This window comes from Nyctibius grandis, chromosome 1, assembly GCF_013368605.1.
Source record: "Nyctibius grandis isolate bNycGra1 chromosome 1, bNycGra1.pri, whole genome shotgun sequence".
In the NCBI taxonomy this organism is placed as follows: domain Eukaryota; kingdom Metazoa; phylum Chordata; class Aves; order Nyctibiiformes; family Nyctibiidae; genus Nyctibius; species Nyctibius grandis.
The window spans coordinates 10,374,107-10,395,602 of record NC_090658.1 but is presented as its reverse complement, the minus strand read 5'-3'; the positions used below and the strand labels follow the sequence as shown (position 1 = coordinate 10,395,602).

General features: G+C 47.9%; 1 protein-coding gene across 1 annotated transcript in view; it reads right to left on the bottom strand.

Moving 5' to 3' along the window:
- Positions 1 to 20,834, bottom strand: part of SPRED2 (sprouty related EVH1 domain containing 2) — a 68,757-nt gene extending 47,923 nt beyond the window's left edge. Inside the window, exon 1 of the mRNA XM_068414032.1 lies at positions 20,773 to 20,834. Within this exon, the coding sequence (XP_068270133.1) occupies positions 20,773 to 20,819 (47 nt within the window). The 5' untranslated portion in view covers positions 20,820 to 20,834. The remainder of the gene's footprint in view (positions 1 to 20,772) is intronic.
- Positions 20,835 to 21,496: the final 662 nt, after the last annotated feature.

The following is a 21,496-nucleotide window of genomic DNA, read 5'->3' as shown; positions in this document are numbered from 1 at the left end:
CCTGTTATAACAAGGCAATGCAAGAGTCTGATGTAGGAAACAGGCACTTCTCTGTTGACTAATGGCCAACACTCACCTTGCTAATAAATTAGGTGGAAATCCGTGGCTGTCTTGAAACAAGCTCTAGATGTAGTAGCATCTCTCTTCTAGGAGTCTAGGTAACACTTGAACAGGAGACCTCCAGATGCACTTACAACCAAATAAATGAAGTTTAGCTGAAACAATGCTTCGCCAAAACCAACACAAAGACAGTGACCTCTGGAATTTGGGGCTACTTGCAGATGTCCTAAAGGATGCCATCGACTAAGTCATACAAAAGGTACTTTAACCCCTGGCAGTGATTCATCTAGATATTTTTTCTAGAAAAAACCTTATTACTGAGGGAGAGTTTCCTATTATTTGCAGGAAAATTCAGAAGAGAACAAGTAGATACTAATTTGTTAAAGAGACAGATAAACATGTACAGGAAATACTTCTATGAAGGTCCTGATCCTCTGAAGATTAATAATCTACAGTACTGGAGACAAAACCATGACACTGAGGAAATAAGCGAACTATAAAAACAGGAAGAAGTGGAAGTTTATTTTTTTATGTTATTTTGAGGGAATATTTGTTTTTCTGAAGCTTAAGATACCAGCAAAAGCCTCCATCTGCAGGTCACACTATTCTCTATACAAAAGCAGCTGCAGAGAGCTTCCTCATGCAGGTCCCCAGAGCTGTCAGTCCGGGGAGGCCATCCTGCACATTACGGATTACCTGTCTCTGTAGCCAACATTGTTATTCAGTTTTCACCTCATTTAAAGTCATTACAAGCCACTGAAAGGGCTGTCGCTGCATGGACAATGTTCTGTAGGTGATACCAATAAATCACATTATTTTGCTGTTGCATTTCCCCCCACAGCCACAGGACGAAGGTGCTCCCTCCAGATACGTATTTTGGTATATTTACTGTAATACTTGATATTAAGGTAGTACTTGTTGGAAATGAAGGGTTTTGCCACAAACAGAAACTATCAAGAAATGCTGTTCTGGACTCTCCTGCCTTGGTTTTTGTTCAAATGAAAATAAAACTACCACCACTGTGAATTACAGTCCTTCCAAGGATGCAGCGGGGCTGTGCTGAGGCCAACCACTGCTTCTACAGCGACTTGGCGGCACAACTATTTTCAGACCATAGCAAGTCACCAAAGCTGAACAGACACCACTGCTTTGTCCGGAGGCACTAACCTTTTCTTCCTTCTCAGAAGTGTCTCATGCTAACTCATGGTGGCATCACAAGCAGCCCTTGGACTCATGTCATGACTTATACAGAAGTTATCTTACTTAAGTGAGTCAGGCTGAGGCACAAGTGCTACCCAGGGGTCTTCTGCTATTAAAGGAGGTGGGGAGAGTAGGGGACAGGGACACCACATCAACTTGTCCTTATCCAGGAACTTTTTGAAGCAACTTCCCCACCTCTTTCTTGCAAAAGCCTGCAAGAAATTTAGATCATTCCCATTGCAACCAATGCTACGCACATATACTGAATGCCTCCCTAAGAGCTGAATTAAGCTCACATCTGTCTGCAGAATTCCCAGAGCACAGAAAGCCATCAGTGCAGAAATTAAGTTTAATTTAACCTGAAAAAAAGTTTTAAATATTTATGCTTCTAATATGTTCTCGTCACTTCGCTCTTTAGTAACATATATAGTTGAATTATTTTTGTCCACTGGAAGTGATCCCCTTGAACTAGGGCATTCATCGCTTAGGAAATTTAATTAAATTTTCACATTAGTTAGCAGATGTTAACTATGGGGGGGAAATGATCTACATTAAAAAAAGCAAGTGCAATACTATCAACCCAGCTTTCCACTTGGATTTGGCCTCTACCACAACTGCAGTGAAAACCTAGATGCTATTTGTATGCTTACTGCATGGAATATTTGTATAAATATATAAATATCTTTATATTGTATCAAATATTAAGCATTTACTATTTGTCTGACACAGAATACACCAAGCCACGCGTTTTCTGGTTTTGTACACATCAACTAGGACAGAGACCAACTGTAACAGTATGGTCAATTAAATTGCAGTAAAATCAGAGAATCACAGAATGTTAGGGATTGGAAGGGACCTCGAAAGATCATCTAGTCCAATCCCCCTGCCCGAGCAGGATTACCTAGTTCCTGTGTGACATGATCATGTCCAGACGGGTTTTGAATGTCTCCAGAGAAGGAGACTCCACAACCTCTCTGGGCAGCCTGTTCCAGTGTTCGGTCACCCTCACCGTAAAGAAGTTTTTCCTCATATTTATGCGGAACCTCCTGTGTTCCAGCTTGCACCCATTGCCCCTTGTCCTGTCAAGGGATGTCACTGAGAAGAGCCTGGCTCCATCCTCTTGACACTTGCCCTTTACATATTTATAAACATTAATGAGGACACGCCTCAGTCTCCTCCAAGCCAAAGAGACCCAGCTCCCTCAGCCTCTCCTCTTAAGGGAGATGTTCCACCCCCTTAATCATCTTTGTGGCTCTGCGCTGGACTCTCTCTAGCAGTTCCCTGTCCTTCTTGAACCGAGGGGCCCAGAACTGGACACAATATTCCAGATGCGGCCTCACCAGGGCAGGGCAGAGCAGAGGGGGAGAAGAACCTCTCTTGACCACAAGGGCACACTGCTGGCTCATGGACATCCTGCTGTCCACTAGGACCCCCAGGTTCCTTTCCCCTACGCTGCTCTCCAACAGGTCTGTCCCCAACTTGTACTGGTTCATGGGGTGGTTCTTGCCCAGATGCAGGACTCTACACTTGCCCTTGTTATATTTCATTAAGTTTCTCCCCGCCCAACTCTCCAGCCTGTCTAGGTCCTTCTGAATGGCTGCGCAGCCTTCCGGTGTGTCAGCCACTCCTCCCAGTTTTGTGTCATCAGCGAACTTGCTGACAGTGCACTCTATTCCCTCATCCAAGTCATTAATGAATATACTGAATAGTACTGGTCCCAGTACCGACCCTTGAAGCAAAGATCTGACTCTGAAACAATCTGAAATTTCAGTTCACACAAATTATTTCTGTCTAGAGAAATGCTGATGCTGCTATAGTGGCATAGAGCGCATCAACATGCTCCCCGATGACAAGGGATAAGCAAAAGGTCTGTGCTCAAAAGCTCACCTAAGCCAGCCTTACTTACACTAAAACCCTGCCAAATCGCTGCACATCCAAGTAGACCAGCTGTTAATCTCTTCTAATTTTTGGTTTCGTCTCCCACATGTGTTAGCGTACCAGGGTTTCACGCGACAAAGTGTTTTACTCACCTTGTAGCTCCTCGCATTAACTGATGGTATTGGTAATTAAACAACTCGCATCAATTACAAGTGGAAATTGGAATAATAACAACAGATGCAGACGGAGCCCTTGAGCGTCAGCTTCTAGGAAATCACTATCAAGAGCGCTGTTAAAGTTCACGCTCTCCGGCTAATTAAGTATTCGAGGTGGCAGTGAGAAGCTGCACCCATATACAGCACTTGCCAGGGTTCCCCGTGCTTCATACCCTGAAATGTCACCCAGAAATATCATTTTAACCCTGAAATGACACCCAGATATTCTGCCTTCACCCCTTCTTTGCTCTAGATGAAGATGAAGGAACAAGTTACCAAAAAACCCTGGGCAATACTCCCGGAAGAATACCAAATTTTGACCACTGCCATTAAGGCAGTTCATCAAGCATGAGCCAATTAGCAAAATACAACAGCCTATTTTTCTCCATCATCTCCCAATACCCAAGAGATACTTTCAGAAGTCATAGATTGGCTCTTCAAGTCCCATTCTTCAAAGCATATAAAAATAGCATGAAGTAACAATAAAGCACAATAAAATGATGGGTGCCTTGTCCGAAGCAGCCTTCCAAGCTTTGGCAGCGCTGGTTACGGAGCACACAGTGCACAAGGCCAGCTGTAAGCCAGCTGATGCTGAAAGCATTGGACATCTGAGGCATCTCACAGCTTCTTGGCTTTCCACAGCCCTGGCTGCACGGGGTGTTTTTGCCTTATCCATTAAATCAATGAGTGTTTTGAGGTCCATGGTTACTTCAGCAAGTCAGAGATGCATACCAATGACATCAGAAATAAAATAATAATAATAACAATAACAATAATAACAATAATAATAATAATAATAAAAAGATCAAGCAGCTTAAAAAATTTCCATGGCACCTAGAGACTGTGGACTCTCCTGCCAACCAAGGTAGCAATGAGGAAGGCTGGGCTTTGCTGCCAGGAACCCCAGACACCCACCATGCCTATGATGACCAGCTGTTGGCAGTATGGAGGATGGTATGGGGACTATTTCAAAAATCCCGCTCCTGGACAGCGCTTGGGACTTCCTCATGACCCTCTGCCAAGCAAGTGGCATTGCGAGCTCCATGTGGCTCCTCACTGGCTTTCCTGAAATGCTGCTGTGAAAGGGGCATGGATGGCTCTTGTGAGCCCAGCAGTGCCCACGCCATTTCCAAATAGCAGATTTTATTAACCTTAACCTGCTAACAGCTGGCAACGCAATAACCCACATTCATGGGCTGCTGAAGGTGCTATATCCCATTTAGATTTGCAGGGCTAAAATTAAGCTTTTCCTTTGATATGGAGTAATTTTTGCTCGGTGCCCCAATGCTTGTTCGGGCAAGCTTTCTATTCACCTGGGGCAAGCACGCTCTTCAAGCTTAATTAGGTCATATCCCAGGCTCAAGAATTTAATAGTTAACTGGCACATCGCTCCAACCTATGGTGTGCTCTGCATGTCTCTCATGCCTCACGTAGTGGAAGTCCAAGGGTGGGAGAGCAGCTTGGGGTAGGGAGGTGGTTTAATTTTAGCCAAAAAGAAGAACATGTTCAGCACACTGCCTAGCTAAAGAAATAATAAAATAAAAATCCACTCTGCCACAATCCTGCCCCATGACATGGGCAAACTAATTTATGCATGATCCATAACGCAGAGGAGCGCTAAATGGCAAAAAGCATTCACAAAACTAGAGCTACAGCTATAACAACATAAGCCAAGAGTGCTGTGCTACGAAACATGGGGAGAAAGCACACACAACCCTTGCACCTACGAAACCCTTGCACCTACGAAACCCTTGCACCTACGAAACCCTTGCACCTACGAAACCCTTGCACCTACCATGCATGTCTGCACCGACATGCTGAGGGAGTCCATCGCAAACCTCATCCTTGAGCCATTGCAATGGAAGGCATGGCCTCGCAGAGGATGCTGGCTGCGCTCAGGCAGAAGATTGTATCTTCAAGCTACCTCCCAGTCAGCAAACACATGGGAAATGCCTTCTTATCTAAACAGGTTTCTTGCAAGCTTACATATCCCTGTGCAATCTCTGAGAGACCTTTTCCATGTCTGCCTGCACCTATTTGATTAGAGGGAAGATGGTAACAGTCTTCTGACCTTTACAACAAGGCACTCTTGACAAAATTAAGGCTACCCTGCAGAGGGAAGTTACAACATACAGAAGCAAGTATCTTCCTGAAGCACAAAAGCAGTTAGTATATTTAGCATTTTAATTAGATCATGAATGACAAAGCCACACTGCTGCAAAAAAAGTTTCTGTATTTGAGATTTTCCAAAAGAAAATGAATATACAGAGACTGGATTTTAGTCTTTTAGGGATTTCCTTCCCCATATTTAAGGTCCATAGTTTTCAGAAGAAGTTAAATATAAAATAGCAAGAATGTGCACTAACTGTGAATACGCACAACCCTTCAACTTCTTTTATTCAGTTAAGCAAAGAAACTCTTGCCCAGCAGCACTCACATTCCCTGCAATGCAGCACCTTCCAACGAGCCACATTTTCCCCTCTCTCCAGTCTTAAGTTTTCTCTAGGTTTTAAAAATTTACCTTTGCTGTCAAGGGAGTTTCTAAATCCCCTTTATGAATTATACAGCACGAGATGTCTGAACTCAATCAGGCACATTCCTGTTGGAGCCATCCAAGGAAAACCCTGCTTGGTTTTCTGCCATCTCACCAACCTAGGGAGCTGCAAGGGCAGCTCAGGCAATCTATAGGTAGGATGTTCCTGGACCTTGCATTATGCATCTCTAAAAAAGGACTTTAAAGTTCTGGAGGTTTTTTCTGTCCAGAATTTGAAGCTAAAAATCAAATCAGCAGAACATTCCAATGGACTACTTCCTTTCATTGATGAAGACATCGTTTTTCAAGTGTCTTGAAATGCATGACATAACAGGAAAATTTACCTATGGATTGAAGAAAACCTTTCTGCATTTTCTGTACTTGCTGCAAGAGGCCTTGAGCACAGCTTTAAGCAGCAGACAGTTTTCTCCTAACACAACACCGCTTCTGTGAAACGTGGCACTGTTCCCTTTATCATTTGCTTTGCACCGTGGACTTCCACGCCACGCACCTTTCCTCGCCAACCACAGCTGTCTGTCATGCTTCAGTCGCCTCTCCCTGGCTATTTACTTAAGGCTGAGTACGGCCAGGAATTTCTTCGTGTAACAAAATGTACAAACGTGCTTTTATATGGTGCATTTCGACGCTGGAGAGTGCTCTCAAGGAGTTTCCCTTTTCTGTCCTGAGGAGCTGGTTTTACTCAGAAGTTCAGGGAGCAGCAGCAGTTTCTTGCCAACAAAAGTCACGTGCAGAAGTAGTGGAAAAGGGCTGAGCATTTATTCCTTCCACCTAAGGAAGGAACAGCTTACAAGAGGGGTTGGGTATTAGTTGTTGGGAGCCTCTTTCAATTAAAGAACTTGCAAAACCCAAAGCATCCCTCTCTCTTGGGCTATTTTGCAAACAGGGGCTCGGCGTGACCTTGTGCTCCATGGAAGAAAGCAGGATTGCGTTTTCCTCTGCAAACATCACGGCAACTCAGCACTGCCAAGCAAATGCATACAACTGCTGCCGTTGTACCTCTGGAGTCACCTGAAGCTGCACTAGCATCACGCATCTGGGTGACATCGAGCAAGCAAGGCGATGAGGATGAACCAACAGCACGCACGCTTGAACTAGCGGTTGGGGTTGAAGCCAAAAGCACATCCCCTGTTACCCTGCCACGCTGCTGGGCATCTGCGCTCTGCCAGAATCCAGAAAGTAAGACATGATACTAGGCTTAATGGGTGAGAAAAAAGCCAGGTGCTGTGTACCTGATAAGAAACACGCCTCTGAGCGATAAGGCAAGGAAGACGCCTATCATCTGACACTGGAAGACACTGCCTGCAGACATGAAAAAGATTCACTTCTACTGGTCTAAGAAAAATACAGTCACCAGCTTCCCGTGCCCCTTGTAGCAAGGGGTGACCCAACTGACCCAGATCCACATTGTGGCAGTTTATAAAACCACAAACTGGAATAAATCAGTACAAAAAACATTAGTACTTTTTTGCTGACCTATCACCAATTAAGTCAACAAATTTCTCTGCCATCTCACCCTTCCCTTCTCTCCCCACTGCTCCCATTATACGCAGGGATGTTTACTTCCATATACACTGCATCTATTTAAGAAGTATTTTTTAATGCATCCTAATATTTGGAGTGTCACTTTCACTTTTTTATGATGTGACTTTTAATGTCACATCATAAGAAGATGAGAGAGGGTGTGAAGGATCTCTCTTTGATGCTTGGTTCATAGCTGAAGGCCAGCTAATGTTAACCATCTGAAGAGACAACCTCTTCCAGGCACAGGCATGTTCCCTGCAACCACCAGCAGCAGTTTTCAGCTAGATGGAAGTCCATGGAACAAGTCTTTTATAGCACTAATTGCAACAAACAGCATGTTATATATTGTCTCCAACTGTTCCACAGACAACTGGTCAGAGGCAACAGATCCAGAAGCCCCTCGCAAAGCAGCTGCGTTTTTCCACCCTTGCTTACAGGGCAGGGGTTGCTTTACTGTAGGACAAACGTGGCACCTGGCTGCTTTAAACATCTATACCACGAGCAGGTAGCCAGGGCTCACCACTGGTGACCCAGTGTGGTGGATCATCTGTAGAAGGTCCAACTGGCGATGCTCATTTCTAGTCCCACCTCTACCATTCGTACCGCAAGCACAGAAATCAGAGCAACTTTTCTCCTTCTTAAAACACATATAGGGAAGTACTACTTGCAGTCAAGTATTTTCTGAAGGGTACCCGGCTCATGTAGAACCACAAGCTGGTAAATGGTCTTGTGAAAAATGATTCCTCCTATTCCTGCAGCAGAGAGGAAGCAGAAGAGGGAAATAGTCTAGTAATACTTAACTGATTTTTATTGATACAAAGTTTGCACAAAAGGTATGCGTTTTACTGAAATCTCAAAATTTAAGTGCTGGAACAAAGGACACATTTTTTTCTGTATCATCTTATCCCAAATAAACACACAAACCTTAGATACACTCGTAATCCAAAGAGAACTGATTTGCAAAAGCACCTAATGATTTTATTGCTTAAATCACTCCAGAACCTGGGAGTGATTTTGTCCAACAGAGGCAAAACCAAAGAAGCAAGTGCTCTCCTGCTCATTGCTATTCCCCTTTGGTTTTCTTCAAATCAGCGCTGAGAAAGCAAATTAAGCTTCCGACTCTCAACTCCTAAAATTGCATGAGTTACGCGGCACCAACTGCATAAGTTTATATATTTTCTTTTTAAAACATGAATGGGAAAGTGTACACAAACACCCTCCTTTCCCCGTCCCTTCCTTCCCAGAAGGAGGAGTGTTTGTTTTTTTATTCGACCTTATGAAAGGTTGGGGAAGCTATTCCACCAATACTCTGATAAAGGTAGCCCACACTTCCTTAGAGATACAGTAAACGGAAGGAGGAAAAAAAAAACCACCCACCCAAACACCCTCACCAGCAACAAAGCTGCTAGAAATATTTTTTTAATGACTTTAGTACAGAGCAGTGGATTATATCAACAACTTAACCCAGTTTACAATTCACCTATAGCTTTCCTGAACAAGAAAATACAGAGGTACACGGGTGCAGAGGCACTAAGCACTGCAGTATTTCGGTGCTCCACAGCCAAACCCTCGCGTCCAAGATAAAAATACCTCAGATAGAGCTTTTTGTGCTTCAATTTATAGATCTTTATGATCACCATTTCTAAAACAAGCCATTCGGCTGCTAACTTTAGGGAACAGTCTTTTTTGTTGCTTATGGGGGTTTGGGGTGGAGGGGGTGGCTTTTGTGCAAGCCCTGGAAATTAATTTCAGGGTTCTCGTTTAAAGAAGCACATGCAGAACCAAACCAAATGGGTGGTTGGTGGTGGACCTCATTAAGCCGTCATTTTTTTCATTCATAGGCTGTGATTTCAAAGTGCTCCTTAACCGCTCGCTCGGGGAGGATCGGCATGGCTGAGGCCAACAGGCTCACCAACTGCTAGCTCCACACCCAAAAACTGGGAGACCCCAGCTAGATCTTGACCTCTGGGTACACAAGCATTTCTGAGACCTAATAATAAAACTGGAAGCGAAGCAAGAAGATTTTTCATGTGCAAACACAGGAGAGAAGTTGAGTAAAAACATCACTGTACTGCAAGCACACATATTTTAACATCATCCAGTCCAGCATCATGCAAGATGGCCATCGCAATCCCAGGACCAACAAACTCTTCTGGAGTTCAATCCATGGCACCAAAATAAGCCCATTTCTGCCTCCCCTTTATCTGCTGTCTGTTAATCATTTGTTACACATACATATAAGCACGACTTCTAGGTGGGGGAAGACCACCCTCCCCCCATGCACACAACAAGTCAAATGGATAAAATCACCCACCCTCCTTCTGCCTCTGCCCATCCGCACAACTCTGCGTTTGGAAGGATTTTAACCAAAAATGGTCACTTATCCAGACAAACCGACCTGGGAAGGTTTATGACTTCTGGGTAAGGGTGAGGGAGACGCAGACTTTTCAATAACTCATAAAAGCACAGACAGATCTGATTAACAGCTCAAAAAAAAAAGCTGATATTTATCACGTAACTTGTTTTAGGAACTACTGTAAAAAGGCACATCGCTGACCTGATAAGATCTTCCAAACCAGTAGAGTTTATGTATACATAGGCATAGGGGGAAATGGTTTATTTGGGCTTTAAGGTTCTTCCTGTAGGATGCAGTGTTTATAAAGGGCATTTCTAGAACTTCCTGACTGCATTTGTGAGGCCGTGCTCTCTGTACGCCGCCAGCTCCTCTCCACACCAGCCTGCCTGTCTGCAATATTTACACGCAGCGCCTCAGAAATACAGAGGCTGTAGGTGCTTCACGAGAAGCCCTGCAATTCAGCAGGACCGAGCTCCAAGTCCCTAAAGTGGAGGAGATACAGAAAAGTTACAGTCCTTCTTGATGTGTTTTTTTCGTAGAAAAATCTGCAAGTTACCCTTGTCTATATAACACATAATGCCTTCTGAGTTTTTAACTGCGTTTTTAAAATGCATTTAGTCCCCTTACTCACCCTCTCTTACCACTCCCCCCTTAATTTATTATTTTGTTTATTGTTTCTAACCAAGCTAGCTAACTCTCTACATTTCACTTCCTTCGGACAACAAGCAGCAGCTCATCTCCAGCACTGCTTCATAACCTTCCAGCCATTCAACATCTGGGCTCTCATGTAGCAACAATACTGAAATGTTAAATACTTGCAGAGAAAAAAATAAAAAAAAAAAAACACCAGGAATTTTTTCTCTTAAGTAGCTCTAGTGGTTTAACAGTACTGCAGCCTTTTATTCCTGTTTTTGAACACAGAAAACAAGCTCTGCACTAAGTTTTTCCTCTAGAATCATACAATGTTAGGGGTTGGAAGGGACCTCTGGAGATCAAGTCCAACCCCCCTGCCAGAGCAGGACCAATCTAGGGGAGGTTACACAGGAACGCATCCAGATGGGGCTTGAAAGTCTCCAGAGGAGACTCCACAACCTCCCTGGGGAGCCTGTTCCAGTGCTCTGTAACACTTACAGTAAAGAAGTTCTTAGTCATGTTGGGGTTGAACTTCCTGTGCTCTCTCTTGCATCCATTGCCCCTTGTCCTATCGCAGGGCACAAGTGAAAAGAGGTTGCCCCTTTCCTCTTGGCACCCAGCCCTCACATATTTATACACATTAATCAGATCCCCTCTCAGTCTTCTCTTCTCCAGACTAAAGCCCCAGGTCTCTCAACCTTTCCTCATAAGGCAGGTGTTCCAGTCCCCTTAATCATCCTTGTAGCCCTCCGTTGGACTCTCTCTAGTTCAACTAAACATCAGATGCCTTTTTAAAAACATAAGGTCACTCAAGCAACACAAGTATCGGAATTACTATTTTATAAAACTCTCTACCATTTCCTAACCTTTCTATCTTTACAGCCACCAAACTGCACACATCCAGTAACAACATGGGAAGCAATGACGGGCTGCAACCAGCTTAACACCTCCCATGCCAAGTTTCAGTCAAGGATGAATTATGTTGGCAGCTCTATAAATCTCCAGCGATAAAGTTTTTGCTGTAATTTCACCAAGTATTTAAAAAAAAAAAAAAAAAAAAGCGTAAGCGTGCTCTGCTGAAGTATCAGTGGCTTTTCTGTAATTTATACACACACACTTTAAATACATGGAATGTAACAAGCTCCGAAATACAGGGATTACGCTGCGGTCTAACAGGTGTGGCTGTACCCTGGCTCTCCATCCCCACCGAGGCAGCAGGGGTTTTCATAAAGGTTAAGAAATAAAAATAAACAATTAGTGATAAGGATTCAGGCACCTTGGGTTTTAGGAAACGTGATCAAATAAGGTAGCTGCATTGCCAAAACCATGGAGAAGATGGTAGAAGGCAGGTCCAGCCCTCATTTTCACCAACGTGCTCTCCCACGCAGCTCTACAACAGCCAACCTGGTAGCAGAGGAGAGTGAATTTCTCAGCTTGCTGGCATCGTGACAACTTACTGCATTGGGTATCTAAGGCAAAATTAGGCATTCATCTCCCCAATGTGCTGCTGGACTTCTGTCCTTGCACCCCCCCTCCATGCAGTACGGACGAACGATGGAGAGATGCAAAGGTCCAAGTGCTACAGGAATTGTGCTATTGAACAAAAACTAAGTTAAACAGCTGAAAAAACCCAAGTGTGCTTTGAATTAGCCCGGGTGATACTTTCAGATCTCCATGTAATTTTTAAGAACCAGACTGTTTGTAAACAACTTGCAACCCCAGTCCCAGAAGCCCTGCAGCCACGACCGAGTCTGCTCGCCAGCTCTGCTGATGCCTTCCAGCAGCTCTTTAGAGCATCCCTTTGATTTCTGGAAAACAAACAAAAAAAAAGTAGCTCTCCAGTATTAACACCTGGATGCTTTCTCTCTTCTCAGCCCTCAGAGATCTTACAAAGACCCCATGAACAACCATCCCGGTAGTACCCTCCTGGCATCCCAGCCCAGAAGCAGGATGATGGGCTGCAGGGGAGGAAGGATGCGTGTGATAAGCTGCCCAGGCTGCCACTCGCTACTGGTGCACGAACCCAACTATTCACCCCCCTCCATTGCCTCATTTCATCCCAACTCAAGGCAAAGCACACGCTTCCCTAATATGCTGCAACCTGAAGCATTAGTAACCTTCTATCAGCCTGAGGGCACACCTTTCCACTCGTAAAACCACGGGACAGCCAGCTTGCCTTCCAAGCTCCTAAAAACCCAGGCGGGAGTGTTCGGACACGGCAGCAGAAGAAATGCAGCAAGCGGAGGTGAGCTGAGCTCTCGGCTTTCAGCGAGCACGATGGGTTATCTTTTCGGGCAGCATCCCCCTCACCGAGGGGACCTGCTCAAGGTGCTATGGGTGAGGAGTCATTTCGGCTGTGGGAGAGCCTTCTTTCACCTCATGTTCCCCCCCTGAAAAATGCTTTCCACCACCAGTATGTGAATTAATAAATAAACAAAAAGCATAAATGTTCTAGAGGCTCAAAAAGAAAAAAAAAATATTACGCAGATGTGTTTTAGCTCAGATGCTAAATGCTGCTAGTGGCATCAACTAATCCTGAGCATGGACTTAATTCCTATAAAACCACATCATTTAAGAAATGTTGTCTTTCCGCAGGCAAGGGGAGGACGAGGAAGGAGCTCGTAGGCGAGACCGTGGTGCTGCAACAGGCTCCGGTGTTTAGGGAAGCTTCCTGATTTCCCACAGCGTTTTGAAACTCGACTGCTGTGCAAACACCTTCAGTGTCTTTCAGCTATTGCAATGGAAACTAATCTTGCTCCTAACTACTCACTGAACAGGCAAGCAATGCTAAGCAGTTTAATGCACAGCACAGGGAGGGAAGCTGCCTAGTCTTCAGACCCACTTTTAACCAGCAAAAAAAGAGTAATGGGACTATCCAAACAGGACATATGTACAATGCAATTAAAAAAAAAAAACAAACCATTAAGTGTTTCCAGACCTCCTCAGGACTTGAGTACATGTGCAGAATACGCTCCTGTCCTTGCACGGCAGCGCAGGTCCTTACAAGCAGAGAGACATGTTTCCCATACGCTAGATCAAAAGACGCTATCAGGTTTTACAACACATCTCCCAGCAGCATGAATGCGAGTCTCACAAAGAGCAACAGCAGAGGTGTAACAGCACCCAACTCAACCTTCCTATTAAAAAAGGGGGGAAAAGTAGTTGCTCTCAACAAGAGACACACGCTTTTGTTCCTAGACAGATAGACGTACACAGGTAACAAGTCCTAATGTTACTTTTGAAAGGCCATTTAATACATGCACAAACAAAAAAATCAATTTAATCGTTTAGGTAGTTCACTAAAGACGCCATTTTTGGCTTGCACTTTGCCTAGTTTCTGTAGCACCTTGGAGAAAAAGCACCAGCAAGGAATGAGCTCCAGCACCACGGTAGCCTTCAGGCCATGAAACGCTTTTCTCCTTGCTAGGCATGGCTGTCAAAGTCCAAACACTTTATGGAGGCGGGCAACTCTGCAATCTCACTTTTGAAAACACCACAGACAGGGAAACCAAGTAATTTTGTTAGAAAGCCCTGCAACCCCTCCTCCCCATCCCTGTGAGTAAGAAGTTTCCTTCCTAGCTGGAATAGCCATCAGCTATCGGGCTCAGCTGATAGACTCAAGATCTCTCCTCTGATTACAACACACGTAGGAGTTGAGAACAAAGGGGAGGGAAAAAAAATTTTTAAAACCAAAACATAGTCCTTGAAGTGTGAGTTGCAAGCAAAGAAATTCAAAGAAGAAAGTTATGCAAAGAGCCTAAGAACAAGCAGACTGGAGACAAAAATAATAATTTGGGTTAAATCTCACTTAGACCTACTGCAACAGGTAGAACCTGCCGGCTGTTGGCAGAAAGGTCTTTAACAGCCTTGAAAGCATCCTTTGTAATGCTGCTTTTGATAAAGCACAGCTTACTTTTAAGGTGAACCATTTACTTCTACTGCACGAAGCTCCAACGACTACATCAGGTACACTTTACGGGAGACCACCTTCCCCTGATGCCACGGAGAAAATACTGCCAGCAAGGTTTGGTTTGCAGCAGGAGTTGCGGCGATGGCAGAAGTCCTCCTTCCAGACAAGAGCGACATGTCAAAGAATAGAAATAAAATAAGAGGCAGAAAAAAACAACCCCAAGAGTGCAGGGGAAAGGAAACGAAAGAGCACAAAACAAGAAGCGAAACGGAGAAAGCGGGCAGGAAAGCGCTGAAAGCCAGCAGGAGGAGGGAACAGCCCCACGTCGGCTTTGCACGGAGAACTGCTCCAGCCTCGGAGGGAGGCAAAGCTATGCCTCCCGTGCCGGAGAGCCAGGCAAGCCCGCTTCCCTGGGTGCGATGGGTACTGGGCAGGGGAGGGGGGAACCACCAGTGACTTTGCAATAAGAGGGACAGCGACAAGACAGAGCAAAGACATCCTCCTAGACTTAAAGGAGATGACCTTCCTCTGCTCACGCAACATTTGGTTGACATCGAGATGGACTAGGAAGAGCGGTGAGGAGCACCACTGTGATATTTGAGGGTACCAACACCGATGGTCATGCTGATATGATAAAAACCTTAAAACCAACTGTGCCAGCAGGCAGAAGCGCAGTATTTGGGCATTGCTTTGCTGTTCTTGCTGCATCAGCAGGGCTCATCCCCTCGCCCCGGCTCCGTTTCTGCAACCCAGCACCCTGGACTGGCCAAGCAGAGGGGAGCAGCAGACAGCCGGCCTCGTCGTGTGAGGAAACGAAGCGTGAGAAACTACATGGGCAAACCCAACTTCGGCCTGAAAAGCTGACGCAAAACCAAAGGTGAGGGTTAGGCACAAAGGGAAGGCATCAAGAAGGCGGCTGGTGCAGCCCAGCTGCATTTCTCTGCAGCTTCAGAGGGTCAGGTTTTCAGTACTGAGCAAGCACCAGAATAATAAATGATTAATGGCAATTTGACAAGGAAAGAGGGTAGACATGGGTAGGGAAAGGGGAGGGAAGGAAAAGAAAACTCACAAAATCTTGGCAGAAAACCAACAGGGAGGAAAAGAAACAAAACAAAACAAAGTAGCATTAGAAACCATCAGCTGAGCTGACCCATGGCCAAGGTGGGAAGAAAGGGTCAGTGCAAGCAAGGTGCTGGGAGATGCTGCACCGCTCTGCTTGCTGGCAGGCTTGGAGAAGACCTCTTACCAGTGCCGGGATTTAGGTGACAACAGCTTCTCACTTGCTTTCTGTAGTCCACAGCTCACATCTGCTGTCAATCTACTCCACAGTCTATTTGTGCTTTTTTTAGTCAACTGACCTTTTTTATTTTATTTCTTTTTAAATTTCTGCATTGCTTCAGAAATTTAAGTCCTCCAAAAATCAAATGCTCCTCTTAGCAAACAGGGCATATATCAAAAACAGTCTCCAGAGGTGTACTTTTACCTTTACTGAACACTGTGCCCTCTCCATTCCTGCACATTTCTTGCAAGAAGGATTACCTTCTACTGTTAAAAAAGGGGGGGGGAAAGGAAAAATAAAACAAAACACATTTTTCAATCAATTTGTTGAATGAAGCAGTTCCTATGGTCAAAGCCGGTCCTAACGGGAGAAAGCAAGAGGTGCACCTTTGCCGACAGGACACAAGATCTCTACTTCTGCAGGAAAAGGGCGCTGCCATTCAACGGGCTGGATCAATGTGCAACCCTGCCTGTGTCGGGATGCTGCCGATTGCCTGCACCCTTTCGGTACTCAAACTTCCCAAGTACGTCCCTCCCAGGTTTAATACCTCCAGAGGATCATTTATTCTTATTCTGCTGGAGGGAAGGAAATTGAATTTACCCATTCCTCAAGCATGCCGGAATGTGTAAGAAAGCAAAAGGAGGGATTGAAACCAATAGTTGTCTCTCAGTCCTCAGCTCCTACTTTCTAGCCTGGTCCAGAAGGAGGACAATTACCATCATCTCCCTGTGGTTCGGTGGCCGACAGGAAACAATTTTGTGGTTTAAAACCAGCTACCAGCGAACTGAGTCCACGTTAAGAGCCAGCCTCACCACACAATGTAGTTTTGTTTGCAGCCTCGGGATTTAATTAAACAGGCAGATAAAGCCTACCTTTTAACCCACGCTCGAGGGTGCGCCCCAGCGAGATAAAAAACAGGCTGCAAAAACACGTCAAAGATGCTCCTGTCGCTGGCGGTGCGTCCGTGCCACGTTCAGACACCATCCACCACCACCATCCCACACCACCATCCCACCACGCTTCTTGCTGAGAGGAGCTGTGCTAAAAAGCCTCACTTTCTGGCCCAAAGATGGGTTGTTTAGGTTTTTCCTCTTTGATACAGGATTGTGGTTATCCAAAGGCTGCCCGTGGCTGTAGCATGGACTAAAGTGCTGAGAAGTTCAAGTTCGGCTCCCTCCCGCTTGTAGCAACTCTCTTCCCACAGGTCTCCCTTCCAGTTGTCCGACCAAACACCCTCTCCATATGTCTTCCACCTACAGCTCCGTTCCAAGGCATTTCCAAGACAGAAGTAGAAAGGGTAAATCGTAGAACAGTTTTGGTTGGAAAGGACCTTCAAGATCCTCAAGTCCAACCATTAATCCCTTTTTTTTCATCCTTCATCTGACAGAGCTATTATTCCCTTATAAACAGCAACTTCTCCCAGTAACTGAACAAAGCAGCTACTTACATGTCATATTTTAAACAGGCACATTTTTGGGCCAAGAAATAAACACTTATATTTTGGCAAACCTTCGTTTCCTGTCCTATTTGTGAGCAATAATGTCATGACACACAGCGCGTCCCATGCGTTCCTCCCCAAGCTTGCAGCAAAAGAAAAGTTACCTGAATGAGCCACTTATGACACCTACAGAAAAATAATCACTATTGGGCAAAAGCATGGTGAAAATGAACAAAAAAAAAAAAACACCACATTATTTTTTCAGCATAAAGGGCGAACTGCAATATTGATAGACACTGTATTCAGAGCAGGCACCGCCGGTCCCTGCTCAGCGATGGGGGGAAGCGGGATTTTGGGACGAGCCAAAGGACAAATGAGCGTGAGTCAAGTTTAATTTTCTCTCCCTGGACTGAGAAAAATGCATCACCCCAAAGCATCGGTGCCATCTCACGCTGCATTTTGCTGTCCTGGACAACACCACAATAACCCCCTACACTGCCTGAGACATAGACCGCTTAACCCAGCTCGTTAAAACCCTCCGGGGGACTGGTCCCACTTGCAAACACTTGGCATGGGCTGGAATAAATCAAGCGCACGTTCGCTGAGTGACAGGGACACCCCAGGGACGAGCAACAGGGACACCCCGGGGACGCACCGGCTGCCTGGCTCGGGCAGGGCATCGCGGCTCCATCCCAAGCAGCGAAAGGCTGTGGGACCAACACTTCCTCGTTCTCTGACCTTTTCCATTTAATTACTTCCTGTGACTTTCTTGGAACCGTGCATCAGAACGAGCAGGCGGCAGCCTCCGGGCGTGACCGAATCGCTTTAAGGGTTCGGCTCCATCCTCCTACTTCCAAGTGGAAAGATGCCAGCAGCCCACCCGGGAGCTGCCAGCTGCCGAGAGGGTCACCGCTGGCAGCGGGCAGCTGCCCGTCTCCTGGGTGCAGGCAGTGCTGCCCAAAACTCTCCCACCACTTAACTCTCAACGCCGCAGCTTCGTGCCTCCTGGTCCTGATTTATTACTGGTCGTCCCCATTTTCTCCCCTAAGAAAAGTGCAAAGGAGAAGCGCAGCAGCGATGGCGAGGGGGGGAAGAAGCGAAGCAGAAATAAAGGCTGAGATGCAAAAAGAGGCGCTGGCTTTGCAATGACAAATTGACCTCTAGGTATCGATCTGAAATGGTGCAGTCATGAAGGGACCAATGAGTTCCCAGCATCCTAAGCCCTATTTTTTTCCCCTCCTCGGTTTTATAAACTGTTTCAAAACTCAAAATCTTATCGAGCTGTTCTCAAGAAATTAAAAAAAAAGCCCAAAACGGGGGAAAAAAAACCCCATAATTTACTTCCATTTACTTGAAGAGAGTTATTTTAAAATGCATCCTGACACTGGTCCCTTTTTTTTTTTTTTTGTAATCTGGCTGTTAACATTTGCTCGCAGTGCGCTCAGTGAAATGAGAATAGCTGTGCAAATTAAAGCCAGATATCTAGGGCAAATAGCACACTATACTACCATTGTTCTGACAGCTTGAGAAAACTTATCAGGAGAGCCTGTCCTTATTTCTTTTAACACCATATATATTGGGGGGAAAAAAAAAAAATTAAATCACTTCACCCACCACCGAAATGAAAAACAACCCGTGAGTCACCGGCTCCAGCGACGCTATCAATCAATGCAAGGCTGGAAGCGAAGAGCTTACGGAGGAAGCCATGGCTTACCTAAAACACCTCACTGTGCCCCGCAAGGCAAAGGCCTGGGCTAAACTGCGACAAGCCCAACTGCAGCCTCCAAAACAGCTGCTTGGGATGTGCACCGGGTAAGGACCACGGTGCATCATTCACTCTGAAAGCCAACACATCCAGCCGACAAGAAAACAGCTACCGCTGGCCTGGGAAGCGGGTTGGGTACCAGCCAGGGGCCGAAGCGCAACATTACTGGGTTGACTGGTGACTCCAGGAGAGGCGGCACAACCCGAGAGCCTCCCTGCCCAGCCCAGGCAGGACGCACACAAAAACCCACTAGCCAAAGCCTCCCTCGGCACGGCTGCGCGGCGGCACGTGGAGGAAGAATTGACTCCAAAACAAACTGCAGCCTACAATTAAGGAAAAAAAAAAACCCCAACCATCAGAGCCAAGCGCTCGCTGCTTTACACCGACACTCACCTCCGCACCGAGCCCTGCAGCAAAACGTGCTCGGAGCAACGTCTTCCCGCAAGACGAAGGTTGGCGAGCGCCAGCTTTCGTCCACTGAATCGGGTTCGGTTTGCCCCTGCGCTCTCAAAGCCAGAGACAGGGACCCACCTCTCCCCTCCTCTCGTCCAATTTGAGAAATGAAACCAAAAAAAATCCAAACGAAGAACCGGCGGGTTTTTATTGGAAACGAGTTGGCCACATTTTTCCAGCCTGCTGGGTCATGGCAATCCGCGCGAGACAAACTCGAACTATTTTTTTTTTTGTGGAAGAACCATACCAACTTCAAAATAACCACAATTTCAGAAGCTACACATAAACATGTATTTATAGCCTCTTCGTTAAGAAGTGCCAAAATAACAATTCTCCTTAACACACACATTGCAGGCAGAAGCCATTTCCTTCACCGCTCACATTTCTCCAGTAAATCGCCTTAAAATAAGTTCAACGTTACAAAGGTATAAAAGCACAGCACACGCCATCAATTATGATTTTTTTTTTTTTTCAGACTCCAAAAACCGAGCCGAAAAGTTGCACAATTTTGACGCCGCTTTCTAAGCCCTGCGAGAAATCATTTTTAAAGCACGGTACATCCTATGGTGCTTGGCACGAAACCCGTCCTGCACACAAGTGAGTCATATTTGGGGCTTTTTTTTGACTGTCAAAACCCAGAAAAGAGATAGCCAGGAACAACGCTTGGGCTAGCACGGCTCGTAAAAGCCCTTCCTGTAATTTCGCTGGAATATCTTTTATTTTGGGGAAGAAAAATTTAAAAAAAAAAAGGGAAAAGAGGGCCGTCAGGCATTTTGAAAGCCTTGGTGCGGCCTCTCGGGGGGTTTATTTGTGGGGAGGCTGCGGGACGGTTCCCGAGGGAGGGCGCCTTTGCGGGGGGTGGGTGCAGCAGGCACCGCAGCCCCCCGGGGCAGGGGGGGTACGGGGGAGGGTGGCGGTGAATGGGGAGGCCGCCGGTGACCGGGTTTATGAATGCGGCGTCATGTGACGGCGGCGGCGGCCGCCCTCCTATTCACAAAACGGTGGCCGGGGCGGGGATCCGCGACGTTCCCCCCCCCGCCGCCGCTTCCCGATCCCCCCCCCCCGCCGCCTCCTCCAGCCCCGGGGGTGCGGGGCGGGGGAAGGGGAGCGCACCGCCGCGCCGTCCCCCCCCGCTTCCGCCGCAGGCCGCCGCGATGCCCCCCCCCCAGCCGGGGCGAGGAGAGGTGGCGACGAGGGGGGGTAACCGGGGGTGCGTGCCCCCCTCCCCGCCCCGCGCAGCCCGGCGTCCCCGCGCCTCCCGGGGGTTTTTATGAATGAAAAGGCGGTATGCAAATGAGCGCGGCCCGGGGGGGAGCGCGAAATGGCGGATGCGCGGGCGGGCAGCGCGCACACGTACGCGCGTGGCCGTGTCCCTCTGTCCGCCCGCGGGCTGTGTGTCTGTGTGGCGGGGGGGGGGTGTGTGTGTGTGAAGGATCCGCACCGGCTCCCGCCGGGGCAACAAAGGGTGGCCCCCGCCCGCCGCCCCGGCCCCGGCCCCGGCCCCGCTCACTCGTCAGGGTAGGCTTCCTCGGTCATCTTCTCCCCGTCTAGGCTCATCCCTCGCCGCGGGCGGCCGGGCTGCGCCTCCGCATCTTCCTGCGCTTCACATGGCGGGGGAGGCCGCGCCGCGGCGGGCCGGGGCTGGCGGCCGCGCCGGGCCCGACGGCGCGGGAGCGCGGGCGGCGGCGGGGGGGGGGAAGAGGGTGGAGGGGGCGGGGGGGCTACGGCCGCGCTCGTCGCCGGGCGGCGGCGGCCGGGGGCGGAGGAGGAGGAGGAGAGGCGGCGGTCAGCTCGCCGCGGGGGGCGCGGCGGGGCGCGACGACGGCGGCGGCGGCGCGGGGTCCGGGCCCGGGGGAGCGGCGCAGCGCCCGGGGGCAGGCGGCGGCGCCGGGCCAGCCCCATGGCCGCGCTCACGCCATGGCGGGACGCCGCGGGTGGCGGCAGAGCGGGGAGGGAGGTGGGTAGCGGCGGGGGGGAGCCCCGGCAGGAAGCGGCGGCGCTGCCGAGCGGCCGCGGCCGCCGGGAGCGGGCAGGGCAGCGCCGGACCAGGGAAGGAGGGAGGGAGGGAGCCGCGGCGGCGGCGAGGAAGGAGGAGACGCGCCTGCCAGTGGCGCCTCCCCCGCGGCGGCGCGGCCCGCCCCGCCCCGGCCCGGCCCACCGAGCCCCCGCGGCGCAGCGCCCGGGGTGCGGCCGCCGCCGCCGCACTCGCCTCCGCCCGCCGGCGCCGCCCCCAG